At 43.1% G+C, this 25,456-nt stretch overlaps 1 protein-coding gene across 4 annotated transcripts in view; it reads left to right on the top strand.

Annotated features, from left to right (window-relative positions):
• Window positions 1-25,456, top strand: part of lama2 (laminin, alpha 2) — a 363,864-nt gene that overhangs the window by 76,004 nt on the left and 262,404 nt on the right. For all 4 annotated transcript variants that reach the window (XM_080192473.1, XM_080192472.1, XM_080192475.1 and 1 more), the window contains exons 2-3: window positions 13,892-14,062; window positions 16,109-16,221. In XM_080192473.1, coding sequence (XP_080048599.1) covers window positions 13,892-14,062; window positions 16,109-16,221 — 284 coding nt within the window. The remainder of the gene's footprint in view (window positions 1-13,891; window positions 14,063-16,108; window positions 16,222-25,456) is intronic.

Below are 25,456 nucleotides of genomic sequence, written 5' to 3'. Positions count from 1 at the left end.
TGTAGTACATTGTAGAGAAAATACTAAAAGGTGTCACATTCCCAGCTGGTGTGATGCTGACATGTAACGATCAGCAAATAGGGTCCCCACGTGGGGTGTCACAATTGAAAAACTGTCTCATGAGTGGGATTTTCCAGTCCTTCCCACCGGCCAGATCTTCCGATCCTGCCAAAGGCAATCTCCCACGTTGCTTTCCCCAGTGAACCATGCAAAATGCCACAGATCTCAGCGGGACTGAAAGATCACACGCACAGTCAATGACAAGTGGTTCCGTTGCTGGAAAACATGCTGCACGGGTGGGAGGAAGGCAGAAAATCCCAGCCCATGCGCTTTTATTCAGTTGGACTTGTAACAAAGCTGAACTTTTTGTTCTAGTCTATTTTGTTGTTTTTCAAACAGCCATAAAGAATCCAATTTTAATGTGAATTTTAATATGCTCATGTATAAAATCCCAATCCTGGGGGGGGTGGCGGGTAGAGAGTGATATCATGGCAATGTCAATGGAGGAGTAATCCAGAGGCCCAGGTCAACACACTGAAAACATGGGTTCAAATTCCTCAATTAATAAATCTGGAATTGAAAGTTAGTCTCTGTAATGACCATGCCAACTGTCACTGATTGTTGCAAAAACCCATCTGGTTCATTGATGCCCTTTTAAGGAAGGATGTTTTGGTCGTGCCCTTGTCAACGGGGTTTCTCATTAAAGGCGCCCCGTGCTGCTGGGAAATTCGCAGCAGGCTTGCAGCATTGTCAGGACTGGAAGATCCTGCCAATGTGGATGGCTGGAAAATTCTGGCCTGCATATATTTGTGGTGCTAAGTGGGGGTAAAAGAGTATTGTATCATAATGTTCAATAACTATTCTTTTCCTTGTTGTAAAACTAATTGGTGATCCTGGGATCCAGGTCCTCCATGTTTTCAAAAGAAAATGATTGTCTTCTGAGCCAGGGTTCCATTCTGGGATCTTCCCAGCCAGTTGTAAAACCATCTGGGATCGTAACAGCATCCCATGAAAGAATTGAAAAAAGGGTCATATTTCCTACTGGTCCTCTTAGCAGATAGTCCTGCATACTATATGGGAGTTGTACTATGTCTGCTTAGAGAACAGTGCAACAGAATTGTCTTGACCAGGCAGCTGACTGCTTATTCTCCTTTCCTTGTATTGTGGGAATGTCCAAGAAAGGCATTCTGGGTCGGATTTTATGGTCTTGCTGAATCTGTAAAATCCCAGCGAGGTCAACAGACCTTTCTCCATGGTCTGCCCCTCAGCCGCTCTGATTCCCATCTGGGTAGGATGGTAAAATTCCAGCCTCTGCATTTGCTTGGTGAGTGTTCGTTGGGAAGAGGTGTTTTAATCTTCCTCCTCTTGATCATCCTTATTGAGACATGCTGCATGTCGAGATTGAAAAACAGTGCTTTAGAAGAACTGAGTAAACATAGCAAACACAAAAGATCTTGTGTGTTTTATAACTTCAAATGATTCATTCATCCACACGCAAATCTGTCTTGTAATACAGAATGTAAGTGTGTACCAAAGTTGCAATATAAAAATTAATTCTTCAATGCCTCAGTATATTCACTAACTATTTTTCTGTTCCCAAATTTCTAGCTTTCTTCTGTCTCTTGTGGCTTATTTCTCTTTCACTTTGATGGTAGCTATTTTAAATGGTACATTGTCAGGCTTGGTGGGAGTGAGGTTTGTTAACATGCTATTCACTTCTGCACCAACCTTGGTTAGCGAAATCACTTTCTTGTGTTCAGGAGTCACCTGATTCTCAGTCTGGATCTCTTCACTCCCACCTTTCAGTTCTAATATATCATTCGCTCTGAAGGGCATGTACATTATTTCAAAGTATGAATTTTGTTTTATTTGTTCATGGGATGTGGACATTGGCTCAGCCAGCATTTGTTGCCCATCCTTAATTACTCTTGCAGAGATGGCGGCAAGCTGCCTTCTTGAATCACTGCACTTTGTGGTGTTGATATACCCATCAGGAAGGGATTTTGACCCAGTGACAGTGAAGGTGAGGCTTGGAGGGGAAATTTCAGGTGGCGGTGTCCCCATGTGTCCACTGACAATTGAATGGTTACTCGAGTTTCTCATATGTTCCTTACCTTCCAATGTATCCGCTGGAAATAGCCATCTTGTTCCATTTTCAAAAGCACCAATGACCCAGTAAGTGCTTTACTGTGGCTGCTGTAACATTGAGCAGAATTCCCCCATGCTCCTGAGGGTGGGATCAATGGCAGGTATTGGTTGGGGGAGGGGGCGGAGTTGAAATTCAACAGATGATCCAAAAGTTGGTTTCATACTGGCATGAATTTACAGCAGGATCTTTGAATGTTGCTAACCATGGCCGATCAGATTTGGGATGCAAATGAAGGCCGGACCAGAATCTTCCCTCCACACCTGATTTTTTGTTAAGTCTCGTGTTGAGTGGGCCCAGTTGCTGCATTGCGGGAGTTCGATCATTGGCTGGGCAGAAGTTCTCGTCTGCTCAGATAAAGAACTGAAAGAGAATCTCAACAGACAACATTGGAAAAGCTCAAGGCATTCAGTGAGTGTGATCGATAGAGGATCTGCATGTGGTGAATGGGTGGAAGGTGGAGCGGTGCTTGCATGAGGCTGTAAAAGGTCCTGCCACGGGCACTTCTCCCCTAGAGTGACCCATCGTGAGTCTGTGTGCAGTTGAGCAATGAGTGTTAAGGGGAAATTTGAGGGCGAGGCCTCGTGAAGTCTATATAATGATACTGTAGGACAACACTAGACATGATTTCATGACAGTGAATATATTCACAGATAATACAGTGACAGTGTTCACCTATGTGAACATTTGTGGTCAAATTTTCTTGATTGTTACCTAGCTTACTACTCCTGCTACGTGCTACCAAACTTCAGCAAAGGTGGAAACATCCTGTGGCGATGTTGGCCCAGTTGTCTTTGGTGATTTCAGCAGCTGTCTTCTGGAGTACCAAGGCCTGGAGTGTCCTGATTTACTTTGACTTTCCACCAGTGGGCCAGATGCTCCCTCTGTGCAAACAGAGGATGAGGCTGTAGGGTCAGAGGCCAAGTGGATTCAGAAGAAAGGGGCAACCTCTGAGTTTCCTGATTGGATGATTCAATGGCTGCTGCTCCTCCCTTTGGGTTGCTGAGGGTCCCAACTTGACGCCTTGAGGGGATCAGGCACATGGAGCGTCATTGAGAGACCCATTTATCTCTTGTGTTGCCAATGCATGAACTTGCCCGTGGCAGCAGCAATGGAATGCAGGTCTGTGCACATCTCCATCAGACACTGGGCATCCTCTTGTGCCAGGGTCTCCCGGGCATCCACAATCCTCCCCATGCAGTCTATGATGCGTGTACATATCCGGGCCACTTTATCAGAGAATGGGCATATTGGCTCCACTGACTCACTTGCCTCTGTATGGAGGTCTTCCAATAGTGTTGCCCAATGTTCCTCTGCTCTTGCTGTTTCTGCACCATGAATTCGAAAGCTGATTCCAAAGTTTCATCACCAGACTCAGATCTCTCAGATGCCTCTTCCCCAGAAATCCTCTGAGAGAGCAAGGGAGTTTGAACTTATGTCCTCCTCATGCAAATATGTGACTGGGCTGTGTGTGTACCTGAGCTGGTACAACACCTCCAAAAACACTTTCTATAATCAAAGTTATTCTAAATTATCTTACTTGGATATCTATTGTTTTAAATCATGCTAATGCTGGTCCCAGCTTGCTGCTGAGTGCTTGTTCTTTTGTGCGTAATGAGCAAAAATGTTGAATAGACCTGTGTGGTCTAATTTTGTAAACAGAGTGTCAAATCTTGTATAGCTGTTTGAGATCTTGACAACACCTTTGGGAGCCTCCTGGTGAGCACCTTTCCCAGCATTGGACCCCGTGTTGGTAGTGGCCGGAGGCACAGCACACCCACTCGGTGCAAAGGCTGCAAGCCCCCTATCTCCCGCACTGCTGCAGATCCACTCTGCGCCTGGAAATTTCAGTTCTGAAAAATAAATGATCGGTCATGTTTTTTCTTCCAATTTTGAGCGATTTAATCCTGCTGTAAATTTATTTCATTGATGAGATTTCCCAATTAGCTATTCAAAATTATTAGCTTCTCATTGGTAGTTTGGATTTCTATGTTCCTTACCTTTTCAATTCTGCTGTCGTGCAGTTTTGTTTTGAGCGAATGAAAACAAAATGCAATGACCAATGTCCGTGAATAAAATGTGATGGTGAAACAGCAGTTTGAGGAATGTGTGCTAAATGCCAGACCTCTAACCTATAATGTAGATTGCTTGTACCAGGCAATAGTTTTTGATGAGTAATTTCAACAAGCTGTAGAAAATGGAGACTGAGGATGTTTTGAAATGGACAGGCCAGAGTTCTTTTAAAAAAAGTTTGAGGATATTGTAAACCTAGTGTTAACTGCAGTCTTGGAGCTGCAGGGTAAGCTGTTCCCTTAGACTGCAGCCAACGTTTGTATGCAGTGGCTGTGTTGTTTGCTTTCATTAAAAAAATTTTTTGCTGTAATTGAAAACTGTAAAGTTGTACCTGTTTCCATTTCTTTTAACTTCGTTCTACCTGGTCTCATTTTCTTTTTACCAAAGTTTAAATTGTTTTGAAAACTTATGAAGTTATTTGAACTTTTCTGTTTGACATCTGGAGTTGAATAACAGAGCCCTCAGTACACAGCTGGGAAAGATTTCCGGCACAACGTTTTATTTTCTTTATGTTCTTTAGCCATGATCTTCCCACACTTCATGCTACTAAAATTTAAAACAGATTTTGATCAAAGAATAGTCTTCATTTTTCTTTAGCCACTTCCAAAGGAAATACTTGCATCAGCTGAAAACCAGAAAAAAGCATTTTCTAAATTAAATATGTGTAGACTGCCTTGTCTTAACATCATATTTTCTGAAGCATTAATGGGTTTTCATGTGATTTGTACTTTGTTGAGTTTAAAAAAATTACTTCTCATGTTTTGAGTATTTATCTTGAAAATGCGGGGTTAGTTTTAATCAGTAAAAATTAAAAGCACTGAAGGGTGCCTCAGAAGTTTTATTCAGAAAGCAACTATCTAATGACCAGCTGTACTGACACTGTTGCACCAAAATGCAACCTCTCATCACTCAAGTCTTAATCTCAGTTGCATTGCTATGGACAGATGAAGCATAGAGCTCAGTCACTTCTCCAGGAGAGAGAATCAGAAAGCGCTTCATTGCATGCTAACTCTGAGAGTGACATTTAGGAAGGGTGTGAAGTCTTTAGAGAGGTTGAGGACAAGATTTACGAGAGTTGTTCCAGGGATGAGGAACTCATTTTAGGGGTAGGTAACTTGGATAGAATTGGGTTCTTCTGTTTGAAGAAGAGAACATCAAGAGGAGATTTGATGAAGATGTTCAAACTCATAAGAGACCTTGGCGGAGTTAATGGAGAATAATTGTTTCCTTTGACGAGAAGCTGAAGGCACTGATTTAAAGCGATTGGCAAAAAAATGAAAGGCGATGTGAGGGATAACCTTTTTGCACAATGATTCATTGTGATTTGGGGACTGGTTCCTACAGATTTGAGGGTAGCTAATGTAAGCCCGCTTACATTAAAAGGGAGGTAGAGAGAAAATGGAATTATAGACCAATGAGCCAAATATCAATAGTGGGGAAGTTGCTACAGTCCATTATCAAGAATTTCATAACTCAGCATTTGGAAAGCTTTGGTATAATCGGATAAAGTCAACATGGATTTACAAAGGAGAAATCATGCTTGATGAATGTATGGGAATTCTTTGAGGATATAATTAGTAGAGTTGACTTAGGAGAACCAGTGAATGTGGTTTATTTTGACTTTCAGAAGGCTTTTGACAAGGTGTCACGTAACAGACTACTATGTAATATTAAAGCATGGAATTGCTGGTAGTGTCCTGAGATGGATCGAAAGCTGGTTTGCAGATAAGAAGCAATGAGTTGGCATAAATTAGTCTTTTTCCAGTTGGCAAGAAGTGACTAGTGGGGTGGTAAAGCAGGGATCTGTTCGAGGACCCCAACTGTTTAACATTATATATTAGTGATTTGGAACAGAATGTATTATCTTCAGATTTACAGATGATACAAAATTGGGTGAGAGGGTAAGCTATGAGGAGGATGGGGAGCTGTTTAAGTGTGATTTGGATAGGCTGAGTGAGTGAGTATCTGCATGGCATATGCAGTTTACTGTGGATGAGTGTGAGGTTATTCACTTTGGTAGCAAAAATAGGAAGGCAGATTATTATTTGAATGGGTGTAAATTGAGAGAGGTGGATACTCAGTGAGACCTTGGTGTTCTCGTGCATCAGTTGCTGAAAGTAAGCACGTAGATACAGCAGGCAGTAAAGAAGGCAAATGGTATGTTGGCCTTCCTATTGAGAGGATTTGAATATAAGTATAAAGACGTTATACTGTAATTTTAGAGGGTGTTGATGAGGCCACAGCCGGAGTATTGTGTGCAGTTTTGGTATCCTTATCTGAAGAAGGATGCCCTTATTGTAGAGAGAGTGCAGTAAACATTTACAGGCTAATTCCCGGGATGGAAGGTTTGTAAATTGAAGAGAGACAAAGCCGGTTGGGCTTGCATTTATTGGAGTTTAGAAAAGTGAGAGGGGACCTCATAGATAATCTATACAGAGGAGAGCAATGTATGTTTCTTTGAACTATTGTTTTAGCAAGGCCTTTGATAAGGTACCACATGGTAGGTTGTGCATAAGGTTAAATCTCAAGGAATCCAGGGTGAGGTAGCCAAATGGATACAAGGTTGGCTTGATGACAGAGGAGAGAGGATGGTTGTAGAGGGTTATTTTTCAAATTGGAAGCCGTGATCAGTGGTGTGTCTCAGGGATCGGTGCTGGGTCCACTGTTATTTGTCATTTATAGTAATGATTTGGATGAGAATTTAGGAGGCATGGTTAGTAAGTTTGCAGATGACACCAAAATTGCTGGCATAGTGGACAATGAAGAAGGTATCTAGGATTGCAATTGGATCTTGATCAATTGGGCGAGTGGGCTGACAAATGACAGGTGGAGTTTAATTTAGATAAATGCCAGGTGAAGCATTTTGGTCTATCAAACCAGGGCAGGACTTACTCAGTTAACTGTAGGACGTTGGGGAGAGTTACAGAACAAAGAGATTGAGGGGTACAGGTTCATAGCTCGTTGAAAGTGGACTCCCAGGTGAACAGATTGGTGAAGAAGGCATTCAACATGCTTGGTTTCATTGGTCAGAACATTGAATACAAGATTTGGGATGTCTTGTTGAAGTTGTACAAGACATTGATGAGGCCATATTTGGAATACTTTATACAGTTCTGGTCACCATATTATAGAAAGGATATTATTAAACTAGAAAGAGTGCAGAAAAGACTTACTAGGATCCACCAGGACTTGATGGTTTGAGTGATAAGGAGAGGCTGGATAGACTGGGACTTTTTTCTTGGGAGCATAGGAGGCTTAGGGGTGGTCTTATAGAGGCCTATAAAATAATGAGGGGCATAGACAAGATAGATAGTCAATATCTTTTCCCAAAGGTAGGGGAGTCTAAAACTAGAAGGCATAGGTTTAAGGTGAGAGGGGAGAGATACAGAAGTGTCCAGAGGGGCAATTTTTTCACAGAGGGTGGCGAGTGTCTGGAACAAGCTGCCAGAGGTAGTAGTAGAGGCTGGTCCAATTGTATCTTTTAAAAAGCATTTAGATAGTTACATGGGTATGATGGGTATAGAGGGATATGGGCCAAATGTGAGCAATTGGGACTAGCTTAGGGGTTTAAAAAAAAGGATGGCATGGAAGAGTTGGGCCAAAGGGCCTATTTCCATGTTGTAAACCTCTGCGACTCTGTGCTGCTCTTGTTCGTCCATCGTCATTGATGAGGACCTCGACACCATTAGTCATTTTGAGGCTGGTTGCGGTGTGTCCGAAGATAACTAATCAGGCCAGTTCGGGCATGGAATGTCCTGGCACATATTGGACAGACTTGTGTAGACACTGTACTTGTTGCGCTGGTGGCTCTTGACTTGCGCTGCTCGCGCTTAAGTTGTTCTTCAGCAATACACCTTGCTTCGTAAGCTTGACAGCCTTTGTGGATGAGGCAGTGCCAGATAGGGCGGTTTTTGTGCCAGCGTTTCCTAGGTGGTCGCCTCTATGTCAAGTGACTTCAGGGAGGCCTTGAGTGTGTCTTTGAACCGTTTCTTCTGCCCTCCATGCGAGTGTCTTCCAGCAGAGAGTTCCCCAAAGAGGAGCTGCTTAGGAATGCACTCATCTGGCATATGAATGATATGACCTGCAACCAGGTCTGCGCTCTCTTCAGTAGTGTGTGGACTGATGGTCCACTTGCTCTAGACTTGCTCTAGAGAGAACTTCATTGTCTGGTACTTTGTCTTGCCATCTGATGCATAATATTCTGCGAAGACAAATCATGTGGAAATGATTGAGCTGCCTTGCATGCCTTCGATACACAATCCACAGGGTAGTGAGTACCACGGCGCTGTAGACCTTCAGTTTTGTTGCTGGGCTGATTCCTCGATGTTCCCATACAGTGGAGCGCAGTCTACCGAAAGCAGAACTTGCCTTTGCTGTTTTGCACTTAACTTCTGTATCAATAGTCACTGCTTGGGAGAGGGTGCTGCCAAGATAAGTGAACTGGTCCACTGCTTGTAGTTTCTGCCCTTTGATTGTGATTATGGGTTCTGTGTACGGTGCATGAGGAGCAGGCTGATGCATGACTTCGGTCTTTTTCAGTGTTGATGGTGAGTCCAAAGTTGTCACAGCTGTGGAAAATTTGTCCATACTGACTTGCATCTCTGGCTCTGAGCCAGTATACAGGGTGCAGTCATCGGCAAAGAGGAAATCTCTCAGAACAGTCTACAAGCTGTTCTTGTATGCTCCTCATTAACTACAATTGGTTTGATGGTGAGAAAGTGAGGGAGATATAAGGTCATCATGTTAAAAATTGTCAAGCTATACAGTTCTGCTGGTGATGAACCACAGCACCTTGTGGATACTTGGTTTTGAGTTGCTAGTTCATGTTAGCACGACGGTATTGCCACAAAACATGGAGACTGTCCTCAGTCCTAAATTAGGACATGGTCTCCGCAAGGACAATACAATAGTCACTCCTGTCAATGCTGTAATGAGCATTCAATGAGTGGTTGATGAAGGTGATGTTATTTAGGCTATTCCCACATTTTGGCCCTCTTGCAAGTTGTCTCAAGTCCAATGTGGTCGCTGTGTCATTGCAGGCTTGGTCAGTGGTAGTACTATTAAGCTATTTTTGGTAGCAGACATTAAAATCCAACCCCTCCCTCTCCCCACCCCCCAAAAATTCTGTTCTTTCGCTTTCCCTTGTATCCTCTACATGCTGTTTAATGTAGAGAAATACTGACTCATCGGCTGTTGAAGCTGGTAGGTCATGCCCATGATTGCCCATATTTTATCTGAAGCTGTGAGACATTATGGAATCTAGAATCAATATTGAGGACGATTATCCCCTGACTGTGCTGTACAAAAGTGACTCCCAAAAATCCAACCACTATAAGCCTGCCACAAGTGAGGACTGAAATGGAATAGTCTCCAGTTGCTTGGATGAGTGCAGCTCCAAGAACTCTCGTGAAGCTGGACACATCCAGGACCTAGCACCCTGTTTGACTGACACCACATCCAGTACCCTGTACAAGACGCACTGCAGCAAGTCACCAAGATTCCTGGAATTGCACCCTCAAACCCTGCAAGCTCTACCAGCTTGAAGGACAAGGATAGCAAATGAATAGGAGCAAAACACCTTCAAGTCATCCTGCACTCCACCCCATGGCTGTGCCTTCACTCTGGCTGGATGAAAATCCAGTAAAAAGTCTGACAACACCAGGTTTTAGTCCAAAATCCTGCAGTTGCCTTGCTAACAGCAGAGCACATGGACTGTCAGGGTTCAGTAAGGCAGCAGCACATCCCCTTGTCAAGGGCATTTAGGAATGGGCAAGAGAAATGCCAGCCTTGCCAGTGATTCTCAGGTCATGAGACAAATACAGATGTGGTGAGGTGGGTTAGAAGGACAAAGTTCACTTACCCTAGCTGTGTGGATTAAATCATTGACTCTTTTTACGTGCACTACAGTGCAGTCCTCCTCTGCACTCCATGGATGCCAACCTCCCTGGCTATCTCTTCCCAGGCTGCAGTGGCCAGCTGGGACAGCTTTCTGAAGCCATCTCAGGAGCCGAGGACATCCTATCTTCCTGAATTTCTTCCAGGAGATGCTGTAGTGATGCATTGCTGTAGTGGGGAGATGGGACTCACTGCCTCCTGCTCATCCTTTCCTCCTTCCTGTTAGTGAAGGCTTGTCTAGGCGCCTGGACATGACAGAGGGGCATCCGATCTCTTGCTTGCCTCACCATAAGACCCAACACAGAATGTGCACACATAAAGAATGAGGTGGGGCCATGTTAAAAACACGGCCTGCTCCATGGCAGGAATCTTTCTCCACTACAAAAATATGGTGGGAAGGAAATATTCATCGTGGCATATATGTAAATGCTGAGATGCTGTAGTTGAACCTTTACTTTGACCACTGCATTGTTTTGAGAGTCTTGAAGGTCTCCTCACTTGACCACCATTGCTAGGATTCGCACAATTAGAGGAATTATGGGTACATTGGATTCTTTTGCATTTGGTCAGTATATGATGGAGTCTGGATCCCATTTTGGTTTTCAACTGTTTTGTATTTTAGTTCAACTTAAAATTTGAAATATAACTTGTGTAAATTGAAATGCAAGTGAAAGGAAAAGAAAGATCTTTGGTCAGTGTCACGAAATGGAAAAGTAATTGCTTTGTCATTTTGCTTAATTTTAAACTTACTCTAAGATTGCAGTGATTGCAATAAATGTACTCGGGGATGAAAATGTTATTGTTTAATTTCAAGCAAATAGCAAGACATTTTCTAAAATGTTTTCTTAACTCCTTTGAATACAAGCTGCAATAAATAGATAATTTATTTTTGAGGGCTTTGGGTTTACTTTCAATATGTCTGCTTGGTTCAGTCCATTTAGTAGCACTTTCACCTCTGCACCATGGGTCATGGGTTCAAACTGCACTTCAGGGGCTTGAGAACATAATCTTGGCTAGCTTTTCATTGTACTACTGTGGGAATACTGCATTGGAGGCAATGTTAAACGGAGGCCCTCTCCACCTGTTAAAGTTGATGTAAAAGATCCCATGGCAATAATGTTCCCTTTAGGTTTCGTGGCCACAATGTCCACCAGCAACCCAAAGGTTCCTGTGCAGGCCGCGTGCAGAACAGACCTATTAAGATGTGCACGTACACTGCAGCACAAAAGAATTTTAAGTGCCTACACACTTAAATTAATCATCCACGCACACAAAAAAAACTGAAAGGGCACACTGCCCAGGACTGTTTAAAAAAATTCCAGGGGAGGAATCTTCATATTTGTGGTTGAAAAATCTTTCCAAACTCTGAGTAACTTGTTATTTGTCTTGTTGCTTGTGGAATCTTGCTGTGTATTGGCTAGCTGCTGTGTTTGCCTATCTAATAATCATGATTATGCTTCAAACCTACTTCATTGTTTGCAAAATGCTTTGGAACATTCGGAACATGTGAATGGTGCTAAGTAAAAGCAAGTTCTTTCTGTGTACAGTTTTGTTTTGAACCAAGGGGACAGAATGCTAATTTCATTTTTTTCAGGAAAACCCTGTGAATTATGTCCTCTCCCATTGAGTGGTAACAAGTACATTATATCCTTGCTAATCTGTAATCCCCGAGTTATTTCAAAATTCTTATCAAATTTGCAGAAGTCAGCTGTGAATTTTTTTTCAAGTGAATTGTCGAATGTGCTTTTTTTTAAAAAAAATTGTTGTTCTTTACTGAAAGTACAGGGATTATTTCAGTTTGTGCCATGAGCTCCAGCTAATCATGTTTCGAATATCTGAGGCACAGTACATGCAGCTGGCAATGGATTCCAAAACTGTTAAAAACATATTGGCCAAAGTTTTCAACTTGTTACACCAATAGAAACAGCATCTGTTTCATTTGAGGTGATGCCATTATTCCTGGCATGAGCACAAAACAGCCGTAGTACCAACATGACATTATATCCCAATTCTTATTCAGCGCTGCCAAATTGGACTTGGCTCTCAATGCAAAAAGTCACTTGTTTTTTTTTGCCCTTCAAACTGGAGTGCTCACATGATGCAGAGCCCTTATTTTAATTTCAATGATACAGATTGCTTGCATTAAAAAAATCCAATAATTTATTTCTATATTAATAAATCAGTGCAATTTGCTAAGAATAATGACGAAATGATGTAAAGGAGGTGTGGATGTTCCGTGGGGTCTACTTTATGATTCCCTGTCAGCATATTTCAAGGTTGGGGGAGGGTGGGCTCTTAAAATAGAACAGGCGGCCTGCCTGCTTTAGTCACCAATTAATGGTCATTTAAAAGCTTTGTTCTGCCTCTGCTACAATTCTATCTGTGATGGGGGAGGGAGGAGACAAGGCAGGCAACCAAGCTGTGTTCACTGTGTGGGCAGAAAGGTTCATGTGCCTCCTTTTGGGGGGTGGGGGCTGTTTCCTTGTGCCTTGTGACACTTGCCGCCCCCCCCCACTTTCCAAGACCGTGTCCTCTTTTATCCTGGCTCCACAGTCCTCCCATCCCACACCCTCCAGTTCTCTTGCTGTGGGGTCTGTCAAGCATGCCCAACCAAAATCCTCGACTTAACAGAAATTCAGGATCCATCACTACTTCTTTTTCATGGATTGCCTGTTGTTGGGATGGTGTTAGTTGCAGAATGTTTCTGTTAAAGATGTCTTCATGATCTATATATTAACAGCAGGTATTTTTGACTGCATGTGACAGTATACAACTGTACAGTAAAGGCTGCAGATATGGAGCTATCACCATCCTAGGCCTCATCAGGTCTCTGACCAACACCACACTGACCCTAGGTCTAGATCATGCCTCTTCTTAAATCACTGTGCTCAGTCCCACATTTAGCCTGCCTTCCCCGACACCTATAGTCTCAGCAGTGACCACTACACTCTGATGCTACTTGAACTACAAAACTACTAGCCAATCACCTTGGCCAGCAGCTGTCCAGGATGGGACTTCCTTCAAAATGGTGGCAGAAGTCCCAATCTGACTCTATTAAGGCTATCATCAGTGTAATATCATTGCAGGGCAGCCGGGTTTCTGGGTTGTGCAGTACTGACCGACCTTTTGGTAGGGGGGATCAGGCAGGTAATTCATCCCCCTGTATAATCCACCCTTATGGAATGTTTCAGAAAGCAGTGTTGGCATGAAATATTACAAAACATAGCTTGCTAATCAAATAATGCAACTGTCCTCAACAAAAAATGGAAACAATGGGTAGATTTTCCAGTCCCTCTCTCTTTCTTTCTCTTCTCCCACCGCACCTCCTCCTCCTCCTCCTCCTTCCCCCCCCACCCCAAATGCCAACAGCACCAGAAATTTCCACCTGAGGTCAATGGACCTTTATGGTCCGCCAAATTTTGCGTTCCACCCACAATGATTCTTGTGGCAGGTGGGACCAGAAAATCTATATTCATGTGAAAAGCAAGGATATAAATATTACTGTTAAATATCACACATCTTAAATGTATGAGATGTTATAAAAACGTACTCAACAATTTTCTGCATATCGTATGTAAATCCTTTGAAGCTGAAATAATATTTTACAAAATGTGTAACATTCTGAAGAAAGTCTTTAAAAGCTATTTATTAGTCACAAATAGATTTACATTTATTGTGAAAGGTCTTGCTTATCATTGAAATTGCTGTTCAGTTATAGTGAATGAAAAATTATTATTGAGAAGCTACCTTTTAATACAGTTTTTCTGTTCTTTTCAGGGTTGTTTCCAGCTGTGTTAAATCTCGCTACCATGGCTGAAATCAGTGCCAATGCCACCTGCGGTCAAGATGGGCCTGAAATGTATTGTAAACTGGTAGAACATGTTGCTGGACGGCCATCGAGGAACCCACAGTGCCGAGTCTGTGACTTGAAAAGTAGAAATCCAAAGGGTATGTGACAGATTCCTTGTGAAGACAGATGTCAAAGAATTGTTTATTCTTGTCTTATTACTGTCTGGGGTTTTTCCTGTTGAATGCACTTATGATGTCCTCTGTAATTATTTGGATGCCAGAGAGACAGTGCTTGCTCTTTAATTTTTACTTGGTGCTTAAGAGTCGGAAGTAAGAATCTTTTCTTTCTGAAACTGGTAAACTTTTAATAACTTAGTTTGGATGTTTGAATAAACTATTATTTTGCAACTACTTTAGTCTTCAAAAACCAAAATTGACCCATATGACAAAACTAGATCTGCAAATGAATCAGAGATATTGCATTTATACATGATGGTTTAATGTTGATCATGGCATTTTGGATTGCAGTAAAATGATTGTCCTCTTGTAGTACAAGCATTTGAGTTTCCATTTTTTCCTCCTCTGTTTTTAAGAGCCTCTGGCTGCATTGTGGTTTGTTTGGTAGTAACAAGCCTTCAAAGGAAGATCTCAACAAACAGCTCCTTTTTCATTCAGTTGCTGGTGGTCCTGGTGGTAACCAGCAAATTTAAACGTTATGATCAATTTATTCAACTGTAGGCATGTTGATACTATTTCTACCCCATTCCTGTCCATAATAATTCTAATCCAATGTTATCATTCTGAAAAGAGCCGTTTTGCTAATATACTCAAGTCCATTGGAAAAATTCCCCCATCAGGTTGCCAAAGTCCAACGGCTCACAAAATAACCCCAAGTTCCCTGTGAGTGTGGACATAACGCATAGTACCATCCACCTTGACCTCTCTGCGACCTGCAGTTTCAGAATCCTCCACCAACACCTGCCCTCCACTGTTCAGCTCCAAGATACTACTCTTAATTTTACTGCTACTTATCCATTTGTTGCAGAGCATCCCCAGTAATGGGCTTCACTTCACAATCTCACATCATCACCTCTGGGGTTCCTCGGGATCTGTCCTCTCCCTCAATGAGCCTTCTTCATCATTGTCTGTGTGTTTGTAACATAAGAACAGGAGTAGGACATGTCGTCTCTTGAGCCTCTTCTGCCAATCAATGAGGTCATTGCTGATCTGTGACCAAGCTCCATATACCAACCTTTGGCTCATATCATTTAATACATTTAGTTAATATATGTCTCAGTTTGAAAATCAACCATTGATCCAGCATCAAATGCTATTTGTAGAAGGGAGTTCCAAATTCCAGCTACCCTTTTGAGTGTTGAAGTGTTTCCTCATTTCACTCCTAAAATATTTCATAGAATCCCTACAGCGCAGAAGGAGGCTATTTGGTCCATCGAGTCTGTATCAACCACAATCCCACCCAGGTCCTATTCCCGGCACCCCACGCATATACTCTCCTAATCCCCCTGACATTTGCGTCAATTTAGCATGGCCAATCCACCTAACCTGCACATTTTTGGACTGTGGGAAGAAACTAGAGCACCCAAAGGAAACCCACACAGACACGGGAAGAATGTGCAAACTCCACATCGACAGTCACCCGAGGCCAGAATTGAATCTGGGACCCTGGCACTGAATGGCCCTGTACCAGCAGGCTGCCCTAGTTGGTTCTAATTATTAGACTATGCCCGCGAGTCCTAGACTACTCAACCAGCAAAAATAATTTTCCATGTTGGCGTTAACTGTTGCAATTAATATATTGAAAACTTTTGATCAAATCATTGCTAATCTTCTAAATTACTGGAAATACAACTCTAGTTTGTGTAATATTACTTTATATTAATTGCTTGGAGTCCAGGTATCATCCTGGTAAACTGAAACTGCACTCCCTCCAAGGACAATATCCTTCCTCACATTGGTGCCCAAAGCTGTTCACTGTGGTCTAACCAGGGTTTTGTATAGCTCTAGCATAACCTGTACTTATTAGATATTTATTTCAGAATTCTATTAGCCTTTGATTATTTTCTGCACCTGTTCATGATGTTTTAATGATCTGTGCACATGCACCTCCAAATCTCAGCTTAAGTAAGCCATTTTTAAATTCATATTTTACACAATTTGAGTTTGATCCCAATTTTTTTTTTATAGAACGACATCCCATAGAAAATGCAATTGACGGCACAAACAGATGGTGGCAAAGCCCCAGCATTCAAAATGGAATGGAATACCATTATGTAACCATCACTCTCGACCTAAAACAGGTAATGAACATAATAGCATGATAACCTTCGACCGCTTATCATTTCAATTCACCATCTTGTTCTTGTACTCCTACGTCTGTCCTCTCTTCCACTGAAACCCAGCACAAGCTGGAGGAACATCTTATCATTCTACAATAAGGCAATTTCCAGCTTTCAGGACTCAACATTGAGTTCAGCAATTTCAGACTGTATTTTGTTCTTTTCTGTTGCCAAGTGCCAGTCTTTATTTCGTTTTTACTTTCAGCCTGAGCTGACATTTATTCTGCTGTTAGTACCTGCTTTAGACCTATGTTTTGTTTCTTGACTGCAACCATTACCACAACCTTTGCCTTTTGTTCCTTGAAATGTTTGTTCTTTAATCTTCTCCAACATCAAACCTACCTGTAACCTTCCCTTTTGTTCCACCCCACCTGAACCATCCTCTTTAAACATCATGAAAGCATTCCTACCTCTCTTCTGTTCGAAAGAAGAGTCATATTGGACTGGAAATGTCAATTCTGTTTTTCTGTCTCCGCAGATGCTGTCAAACCTGCTGAGTTGTTCCACCATTTTCTGTTTCTATCTCAGATCTCCAGCACCTGCAGTTTTTTGCTTTTATTTAACTAACATGTTCATCAATTATGTACGGTATTTATACAAAGAGCCGAGGTAAATGGTAGATGATACAGAGTAATTAGTAAGTAATACAGAAGATAATACAGCAGATGCTGGAAATTTGAATTGAAAACAGAAAATTCTATGAATACTCTGGTAGGTGTGCAGGCTCTGAAGAACATAAGAACAAATGAAATAGGAGCAGGAGTAGGCCACCTAGCCCCTCAAGCCTGCCCTGCCATTCAATAAGATCATGGATGATGTTGTAGTGGTTCAGTTCCACTTACCCGCCTGCTCCCCACAACCCTTAATTCCCTTATTCATCAGAAATCTATCTATCCATGACTTAAACATATTCAACGAGGTAGCCTCCACCGCTTCAATGAACAGAGAATTCCAGAGATTCACTACCCTCTGAGAGAAGAAGTTCCTCCTCAACTCTGTTCTAACCTGACTCCCCCTTATTTTGAGGCTGTGCCCTTTAGTTCTTGTTTCCTTTCTAAGTGGAAAGAATCTCTCTGCCTCCATCCTATCTAGCCCCTTCATTATCTTATATGTCTCTATAAGATCACTCCTCAGCCTTCCAAACTCCAATGAGTACAGGCCCAATCTACTCAATCTCTCTTCATAAGTTAACCCCCTCATCTCCGGTATCAACCTGGTGAACCTTCTCTGCACCCCCTCTAAGGCCAGTGTATCCTTTCGTAAATAAGGGGACCAAAATTGCACATAGTACTCCAGTTGTGGCCTCACCAGTACCCTGAACAATTGCAGCAAGACCTCCCTGCTTTTATATTCCATCCCCATCGCGATAAAGGCCAACATTCCATTCGCCATCTTGATCACCTGCTGCGCCTGCAAACTGACTTTTTGTGATTCATGCACAAGGACCCCCAGGTCCCTCTGCACAGTAGCATGTTGTAATTTATCACCGTTTAAATAATAGTCCATTTTACTATTATTCCTTCCAAAGTGGATAACCTCACACTTGCCAACGTTATACTCCATCTGCCAGATCCTCGCCCACTCACTCAGCCTATCCAAATCTCTCTGCGGACTTTCCGCACCCTCCACGCAATTCGCTTTCCCACTCATCTTTGTATCATCAGCAAACTTTGTTACCCTCCACTCGGTCCCCTTCTCTAGATCGTCTGTGTATATGGTAAACAGCTGAGGCCCCAGCACTGATCCCTGCGGCCCACCACTAGTCACCAACTGCCAACCGGAAAAGCACCCATTTATTCCAACTCTCTGCTTCCTGTTAGATAGCCAATCCTCAATCCATGCTAACACTTTACCCCCAACTCTGTGCACCTTAATCTTCTGCAGCAACCTTTTGTGAGGCACCTTATTGAACGCCTTTTGGAAATCTAAAAACACCACATCCACTGGTTCCCCTTTGTCGACCGCACTCGTTACATCTTCTTAAAAATCCAGTAAGTTCGTCAAACACGACTTTCCCTTCATGAATCCATGCTGCGTCTGCTTAATCGAACCACTTTTTTCCAGGTGTCCTGCTATTTCTTCTTTAATGATGGATTCCAGCATTTTCCCAACTACTGATGTTAAGCTAACTGGCCTGTAGTTACCCGCCTTTTGTCTACTTCCTTTTTTAAACAGTGGCGTCGCATTAGCTGTTTTCCAATCAGCCGGCACTTCCCCAGAGTCCAGCGAATTTTGATAAGTTACTACTACTGTATCTGCTATTCCTTCTGCCATTTCTTTCAGTATCCTGGGATGCATTCCATCTGGGCCCAGGGACTTGTCAACCTTTAGCCCCATTAGCCTACCAAGCACTACCTCTTTAGTAATAGTAATTGTTTTAAGGACCTCACCCCTTACAGTCCCACGACTGTCAATTTTTGGTAAGCTATTTGGGTCCTCTACCATGAAGACCGATGCAAAAAACTTGTTTAAGGCCTCGGCCATTTCCTTGTTTCCCACCACTAAATCCCCCTCTCGTCTTCTAAGGATCCAACATTCACTTTAGTCACTCTTTTCCTTTTTATATATTTGTAAAAACTTTTACTATCCGTTTTTATGTTTTGCGCTAGTTTAGTTTCACAATCTATCTTTCTTTCCTTTATCGCTTTCATAGTTGTTCTTTGTTGTTTTTTAAAGCTTTCCCAATCTTCTAATTCCCCACTAGTTTTGGCCACTCTGTATGCATCGGCTTTTAATTTAATACTCTCCTTTATCTCCTTAGTTATCTATGGCTGGTTATCCCTTTTCTTGCATTCCTTCATTATCATTGGAATATATTTTTGCTGAGTACTGAGAAAAATCTCCTTAAAAATCCTCCACTGTTCCTCAGCTGTTCTTCCAACTAGTCTGCACTCCCAGTCTATATTAGCCAATTCCGCCCTCATTCTATCGTACTCCCCTCTGTTCAAGGAGAGGACGTTGGTTTGGAACACTACTTTCTCACCCTCCTTCTGTATTAGAAATTCAACCATATTGTGATCTCTCATCCCAAGAGGATCCCTCACAGGAAGATCTTTAATTCTACCTGTCTCATTACACAGGTAAGAGAGAGAGAAACAAAGTTAATAGGTGAATGTAGTAGACGCAGCTGGAAAGTCGGGGGGAAATGCTGCTGCAGCCTTTTTCAAAAGCACTGATGTAATTCAGTTGTGATCCTCTCACTAAATGGTTGGTGTTGGGGCTGATATCCAAATCCCATCTTTCCAAGAGCTATTGACCAATTGGAATGCAGGTGGTTATTCAGGCTCAGCGCTGTAGCCGAGCAAGCCGGCCACTGATGGGACCTGGACAATGTCCAAGTTAGCCTGACAAGTGGCAAGTAATGTTCATACCACAGAAGTGCCAGGCAATGACCAGCTCCAACAAGCGAAAATCGAATAATCCCTGTTGACATTCAATAGCATTCCTGAGGCTGAACCATTCATTATCAACATCCTAGGTTATCTTTGAGAAGAAACTAAGCTGGAGTAGCCACTTAAATACTGTGGCTATAAGAACAGGTTAGAAGCTGCAAATTTTTTGGAGAATAACTTGTCTCTAGACTCTCCTGAGCCTGTCCACCATCTACAAGGCACACATCAGCAATGTATTAGAACGCTCCTGACTTGCTTGGATGAGTGAAGTTCCAACAACTCCAAGAAGTTTGGTAGTATTTGGGTACAAAGCAGCCTGCACTGCACTGACAAACATTCACTCCCTCCACCACCAACACACAGCAGTGTGTACCATCTACATAATGCACTGCAGGAATTCACCGAGGTTCCTTAGACACTGCCTTCCAAACCCATGACCACTACCAACTAGAAAGACAAGGATGACAGACACGTGGGGACACCTCTTAGCCACCCATCGTTCTGACTTGGAAATATATCACTGTTCCTTCATTGTCATCAGGTTAAAACCCAGGAATGCCTTCCCTAACAGCACTGTTGGTGTACCTATGTCAAATGGACTGCAGTGCTGAATGACTTAGCTCACCACAGCCTTGTTTAGGGCAATTCAGAGTGAGCAATGAATTCTGGCCTAACCAGTATTACCTACATCCATGAACAAATAAACAAAAGGTTGATTGGGGCCAGCTCATTCAGGCAATTATGAAAGAGACTACACAATTAAGGGAAGTATATGTGGCTTGCTGGGACCACCTGACAAGTGGGTTTTTAGGGTGGTCATTGTTGAGCGTGGTGGGACCCAATGCAAATAGAGGGGGCAGGGAAAATGGTGGCTGGCAGAACAGGAGGTGCATTCCATGGGCCTCAGGATGCTCAATCAGGCAAGCTCCCTCCCTAAGGAATCCACAAGGAAGATGCCAATTTTTATTGACTGGCCTTCCCACAAACCATTAATTGGCCAGTTAGGAGCCTGAGTTGGCCTTCAGGTGGGAACGCTGTTGTCAACTTTCCCTGCTGCTGAGTGAATTACATGGCATTGTCAAGTTGACTGACATTCCAAAACCCCTTTTCTCCTGATCCCTGATGCTCCTGATTCTCTGGCTCTTCTACTTCCCAGCTACTCTCAAGTGTGGTATTAAATACTGTCCATGTTTTAGGACAATGCTTTTTTGTTTGAATTTGTTTGCAGCTTGAAGACTATGACCTCAAAATGACCTGACAAGTCACAAACTCATTTAATCATGAAGACCTCTTACTTACACCTCCATAACATTACTCTGTTCCAACCCCCTCCCTCAGTTCATTTGCTGGTGAAACCTTCATTTGTGACCTCTGGACTTGACAATTCCAATCCTTTCCTGGCCTTCCATGTGCTCACCCAAAATTCTGCTGTGTGCACCTTAATTTGTTCCAAGTCTCATCACCTTGTGTTTGGTGTCCTATATTAATTCCTGATCCAACATAAGAACATAAGAAATAGGAGCAGGAGTTGGCCATCTAGCCCCTCGAGCCTGCCCCGCCATTCAATAAGATCGTGGCTGATCTGTCGTGGCTCAGTTCCACATTCCCGCCCTCTCCCCATAACCCTTAATCCCCTCGCTTATCAAAAACCCATCAACCCGCGTCTTAAAAATATTTAGCGAGGTAGCCTCCACCACTTCAACGGACAGAGAATTCCAGAGATTCACCACCCTTTGAGTGAAGAAGTTCCTCCTCAACTCCGTTCTAAACTGCCCCCCCTTTATCTTGAGGCTGTGCCCCCTAGTCCTATTATCCTTTCTGAGCGGGAAGAGTCTCTCCACCTCTATCCTATCCATCCCATTCATCATCTTATACGTCTCAATGAGATCTCCCCTCATTCTTCTAAACTCTAACGAGTACAAGCCTAGTTTATTCAGCCTCTCCTCATAGCTCAACCCCCTCAACTCCGGCATCAGCCTAGTAAACCTCCTCTGCACTCCCTCCAAGGCCAAAATATCCTTGCGTAAGTACGGCGCCCAAAACTGCACACAGTACTCCAGCTGCGGCCTCACCAATGCCCTATATAGCCGCAGCAAGACCTCCCTACTTTTATATTCAATCCCCCTCGCTATGAAGGCCAGCTTCCCATTTGCCTTCCTGACCACCTGCTGCACCTGCAAGCTGGGTTTTTGCGACTCATGCACAAGGACCCCAAGGTCCCTCTGCACCGTCGCCTGCTGCAGTTTTTCGCCACGTAAGTGATAATCCTTCCTACCATTATTCCTACCAAAGTGGACCACCTCGCACTTGCCAACATTAAATTCCATTTGCCAGTTCCTGGCCCATTCGCCCAGCCTATCTAGATCCTTCTGCAGACTCTCCACACCCTCCGCACAATTTGCCGTTCCACCAATCTTGGTGTCATCAGCAAATTTCGACACCCTACACTCGGTTCCCTCCTCCAGATCATCTATATAAATGGTAAATAGCTGAGGCCCCAGCACCGACCCCTGAGGCACTCCACTAGTCACCAACCGCCAATCCGAATAGCACCCATTGACCCCCACTCTCTGCCTCCTATTTGACAACCAATCCTCTATCCACGCTAACACCCTACCCCCAACTCCCTGTCCCCTGACCTTCTGCAATAACCTCCTGTGAGGTACCTTGTCAAACGCCTTCTGAAAATCAAGACAGACCACATCCACCGGCTCTCCTCTATCCACCGCCCTAGACACATCCTCATAGAACTCCAGTAAATTTGTCAGACACGACTTCCCTTTAACGAAACCGTGCTGCGTCTGCTCTATCAAGCAATTCCTCTCAAGATGCCTCGCTATTTCCTCCTTGATGACGGATTCTAACGTTTTACCTACAACAGACGTTAAACTAACCGGCCTATAATTCCCTGCCTTTTGCCTGGCACCCTTCTTAAACAACGGCGTAACATTAGCCGTTTTCCAATCTTCAATTTTAAAATCCTGATCCATGTTTTCATGCCTTTCCCCTCACACTCTATATATCTCCCCCAGCCTCATGAGCCTTTGCAAAGTCTCTGTTTCTCCTTCCCTAAATCTCCCCACCTCTCTATTTCTTTCTCTCTTTTTATTTAAGATGATCCTTAAACCTACCTCTTTGATCAATTCTGATCACCTGACCTGATATCATCTCCTGTTGCTGAGGTTCAAAAATGTTTTAATTGATGTGTGCTAATTAAACATCTTGGGACGACTTTTAAAATGTTAAATGCTCTATATAAATGCAAATGGTTGTTTATTCATGTGTCAGCAATTAATGATTATCATGCAAGGATTGCAAACTGCCGAGAAATAACACATTTTTGTAAGTTATGTCCATTCAGCTCTTTCCTTGATAATAGACTAAATTGATGTTTTAATTCATTGGTGGTTTGCGCTCATCACTGATTTAAACCCCAGATTAGAAAGTGCGATGTGGCATTAAAATAGATGAAGCAACTTACAATATCAAGAACACTACTTTCTACCTCTCACTAAGCCAACGTGAAAATTATTGATACCTGGAAAGCAAGCCCTTTGGTCTTCATATAACACATTAACAGCATTTGACCCAAAATTTATCTGTGCATGTCCAGGGTTGAATGTGTTGCACAATACATTCAGGGAATGATTTCAGTCTTGCTAGTGCCCCATTTTGGTGACTTGTCATCAGAAATCAGCCCACTGTGACTTTTAGAACAGTCTTAGATGGGCAGCTCTCCATCTCAAAATTGTCAGTGGCCTAATAAATACGTTTAAATGAGAATCATATTGTTTAGTTATTTTTCATACTGATCAACACTGCCCTTCCACAACCTGCAGACATATTGTGAGCAGTGCATTCTGAGAGATGCATTTGCCTACTTTCATGTAGGTTTCCGCAGCAATCTTCCACAGTCACCTTGCTGTTAGTTCATTCATTTTAAGCTTAAAAAAAATACTTGTTTACTGCTTATTGTAGCTGGACAATTTCCATAAAGTTTGAAGCAGAATAGCAGCTTTATTTTCTGAGGACAAAATTGGATCATATTGGTATTCCATCCTGCATAGAAGGAGAGAGGCAACAGTAACAGGTGGAAGAACCACATGGGATTTCAACTGCTGGAAGTCCGTTGAGGAGAGCTTGCAGGGTTACAACTCTCAGCTTCACAGAGACATGGTAAAGAAGGAATCGATATATTTTTGAAGGTACTTTTACAGAACTGTGATTTCTCAGCAGCAGGGACCAGGTTCGATTCTCGCTTGAGTGACTGTCTGTGTGGAGTTGCACAATCTCCCCATGTCTGCATGGGTTTCCTCCAGGTACTTCGGTTCACTACCACAGTCCAAAAATGTACAGATTAGGTGGATTGGCCATGCTAAATTGTACCTCATTGTTAAGGGGATGTCAGGGGGATTAGTCGGGTAAATATATGGGGTGACAGGGATAGGGCCTGGGTGGTATTGTTGTTGGTGCAAGCTCGATGCGCTGAATGGCCTCCTTCTGCACTGTTGGGATTCTATGATTGTGATTCTGTGATCTGGCATGGAATTCCCAGTTGCAGTATGGGTATGTAGTGCTGGATTTTAGAGACACCAGTTGTCAGATCAGGGGCTGTAACATTAGGTACCATAACATGGACACTATTCCTGGCACCTATCCACCCACCAAGGATAGGTGGCAAGGTGGCACACTGCTGCCTCACAGTGCCAAGGACTGAGTTCAATTCCAGCCTTGGGTCACTGTCTGTGTGAAGTTTGCACATTCTCCCCATGTCTGAGTGAGTTTCCTCCAGGTGCTCTGGTTTTCTCTCACAGTCCAAAAATGCATGAATTAAGTTGATTGGTGATGCTCAATTGGCTTTAGTTTCAGGGAGATTGGCAGGATAAATATGTGTGGTTATAGAGACAAGACCTGGGTTGTTGTCAGGACAGGTTTGATGGGCCAAATGGCCTCTTTCTGCACAGTAGCAACTCTATGATGAACAAGTAGTCATAAAGTCCATGTGCCAGTGGGCCAACCAAAGCCATTTAGTGAGCACTGAGGGGGCTACTGCTGTTGCTGCTGTGATTTTACCTGTGGCAGGAGAGGCTCACACCAGCCATGTAGCCCAGCATGTTGCACTGCTTAGACTGCAGACCAGTTGGGGGTGAAGGTATCTCCATTACAGGGCTCTGTGCTCATCAGAGGAATCTCCTGTTTATTCCCACCCTGCGTTTTCCCCACCCCAATGGTCCTTGCCCACCCACAACAGTGATACCCTTGACTTACTTTACCGTCTGGGGATCTATCACACTTGTCTTCAGGACTGGCTGCAGACACAGCAGTGAACATTGATCCCTGTGGTGTTGCTGGGATTGGAGAACTGCCAGTCAATCTCTTGGAGATGGGACTTTCTCCCATGACAGTGGCTAAATGGCTATGGGTGGAGGGAAGGGGATTTAAAATTATGATGAATGTTTCCGACTGACCTTACATCAGAATGTTGATGAAAGTTCATTGACATGAAACATTGGGCTGGATTTTATGTTTCCCCGCCAGCAGATTTAAAGATCGGACACTTGAAATATAGTAGGTGGCTTTCCTGCCACCCGCTTGCACACATCTGATCTTCCTGAAATTTTACAAGGGTGGGGGATGCATTGGGCTCACTTGCATTTCCTGGTAAAAACCAATCCATTAAGTCTGTTGACCTCTCCACAGATGTTGATAAACTACCATTTCCTTTGCGTGGTTCGTTTCCCTAGTTTTTGCCCTGCTGCGATACCTTGATTCTCTTTTAGGTGCCCTGGCCCCTGCTTGGCTAA

The sequence above is a fragment of the Carcharhinus amblyrhynchos genome, chromosome 7 (genome assembly GCF_965287045.1).
Source record: "Carcharhinus amblyrhynchos chromosome 7, sCarAmb.v2.hapA, whole genome shotgun sequence".
Taxonomy (NCBI): Eukaryota; Metazoa; Chordata; class Chondrichthyes; order Carcharhiniformes; family Carcharhinidae; genus Carcharhinus; species Carcharhinus amblyrhynchos.
This window is presented reverse-complemented; position numbering and strand designations above follow the sequence as displayed.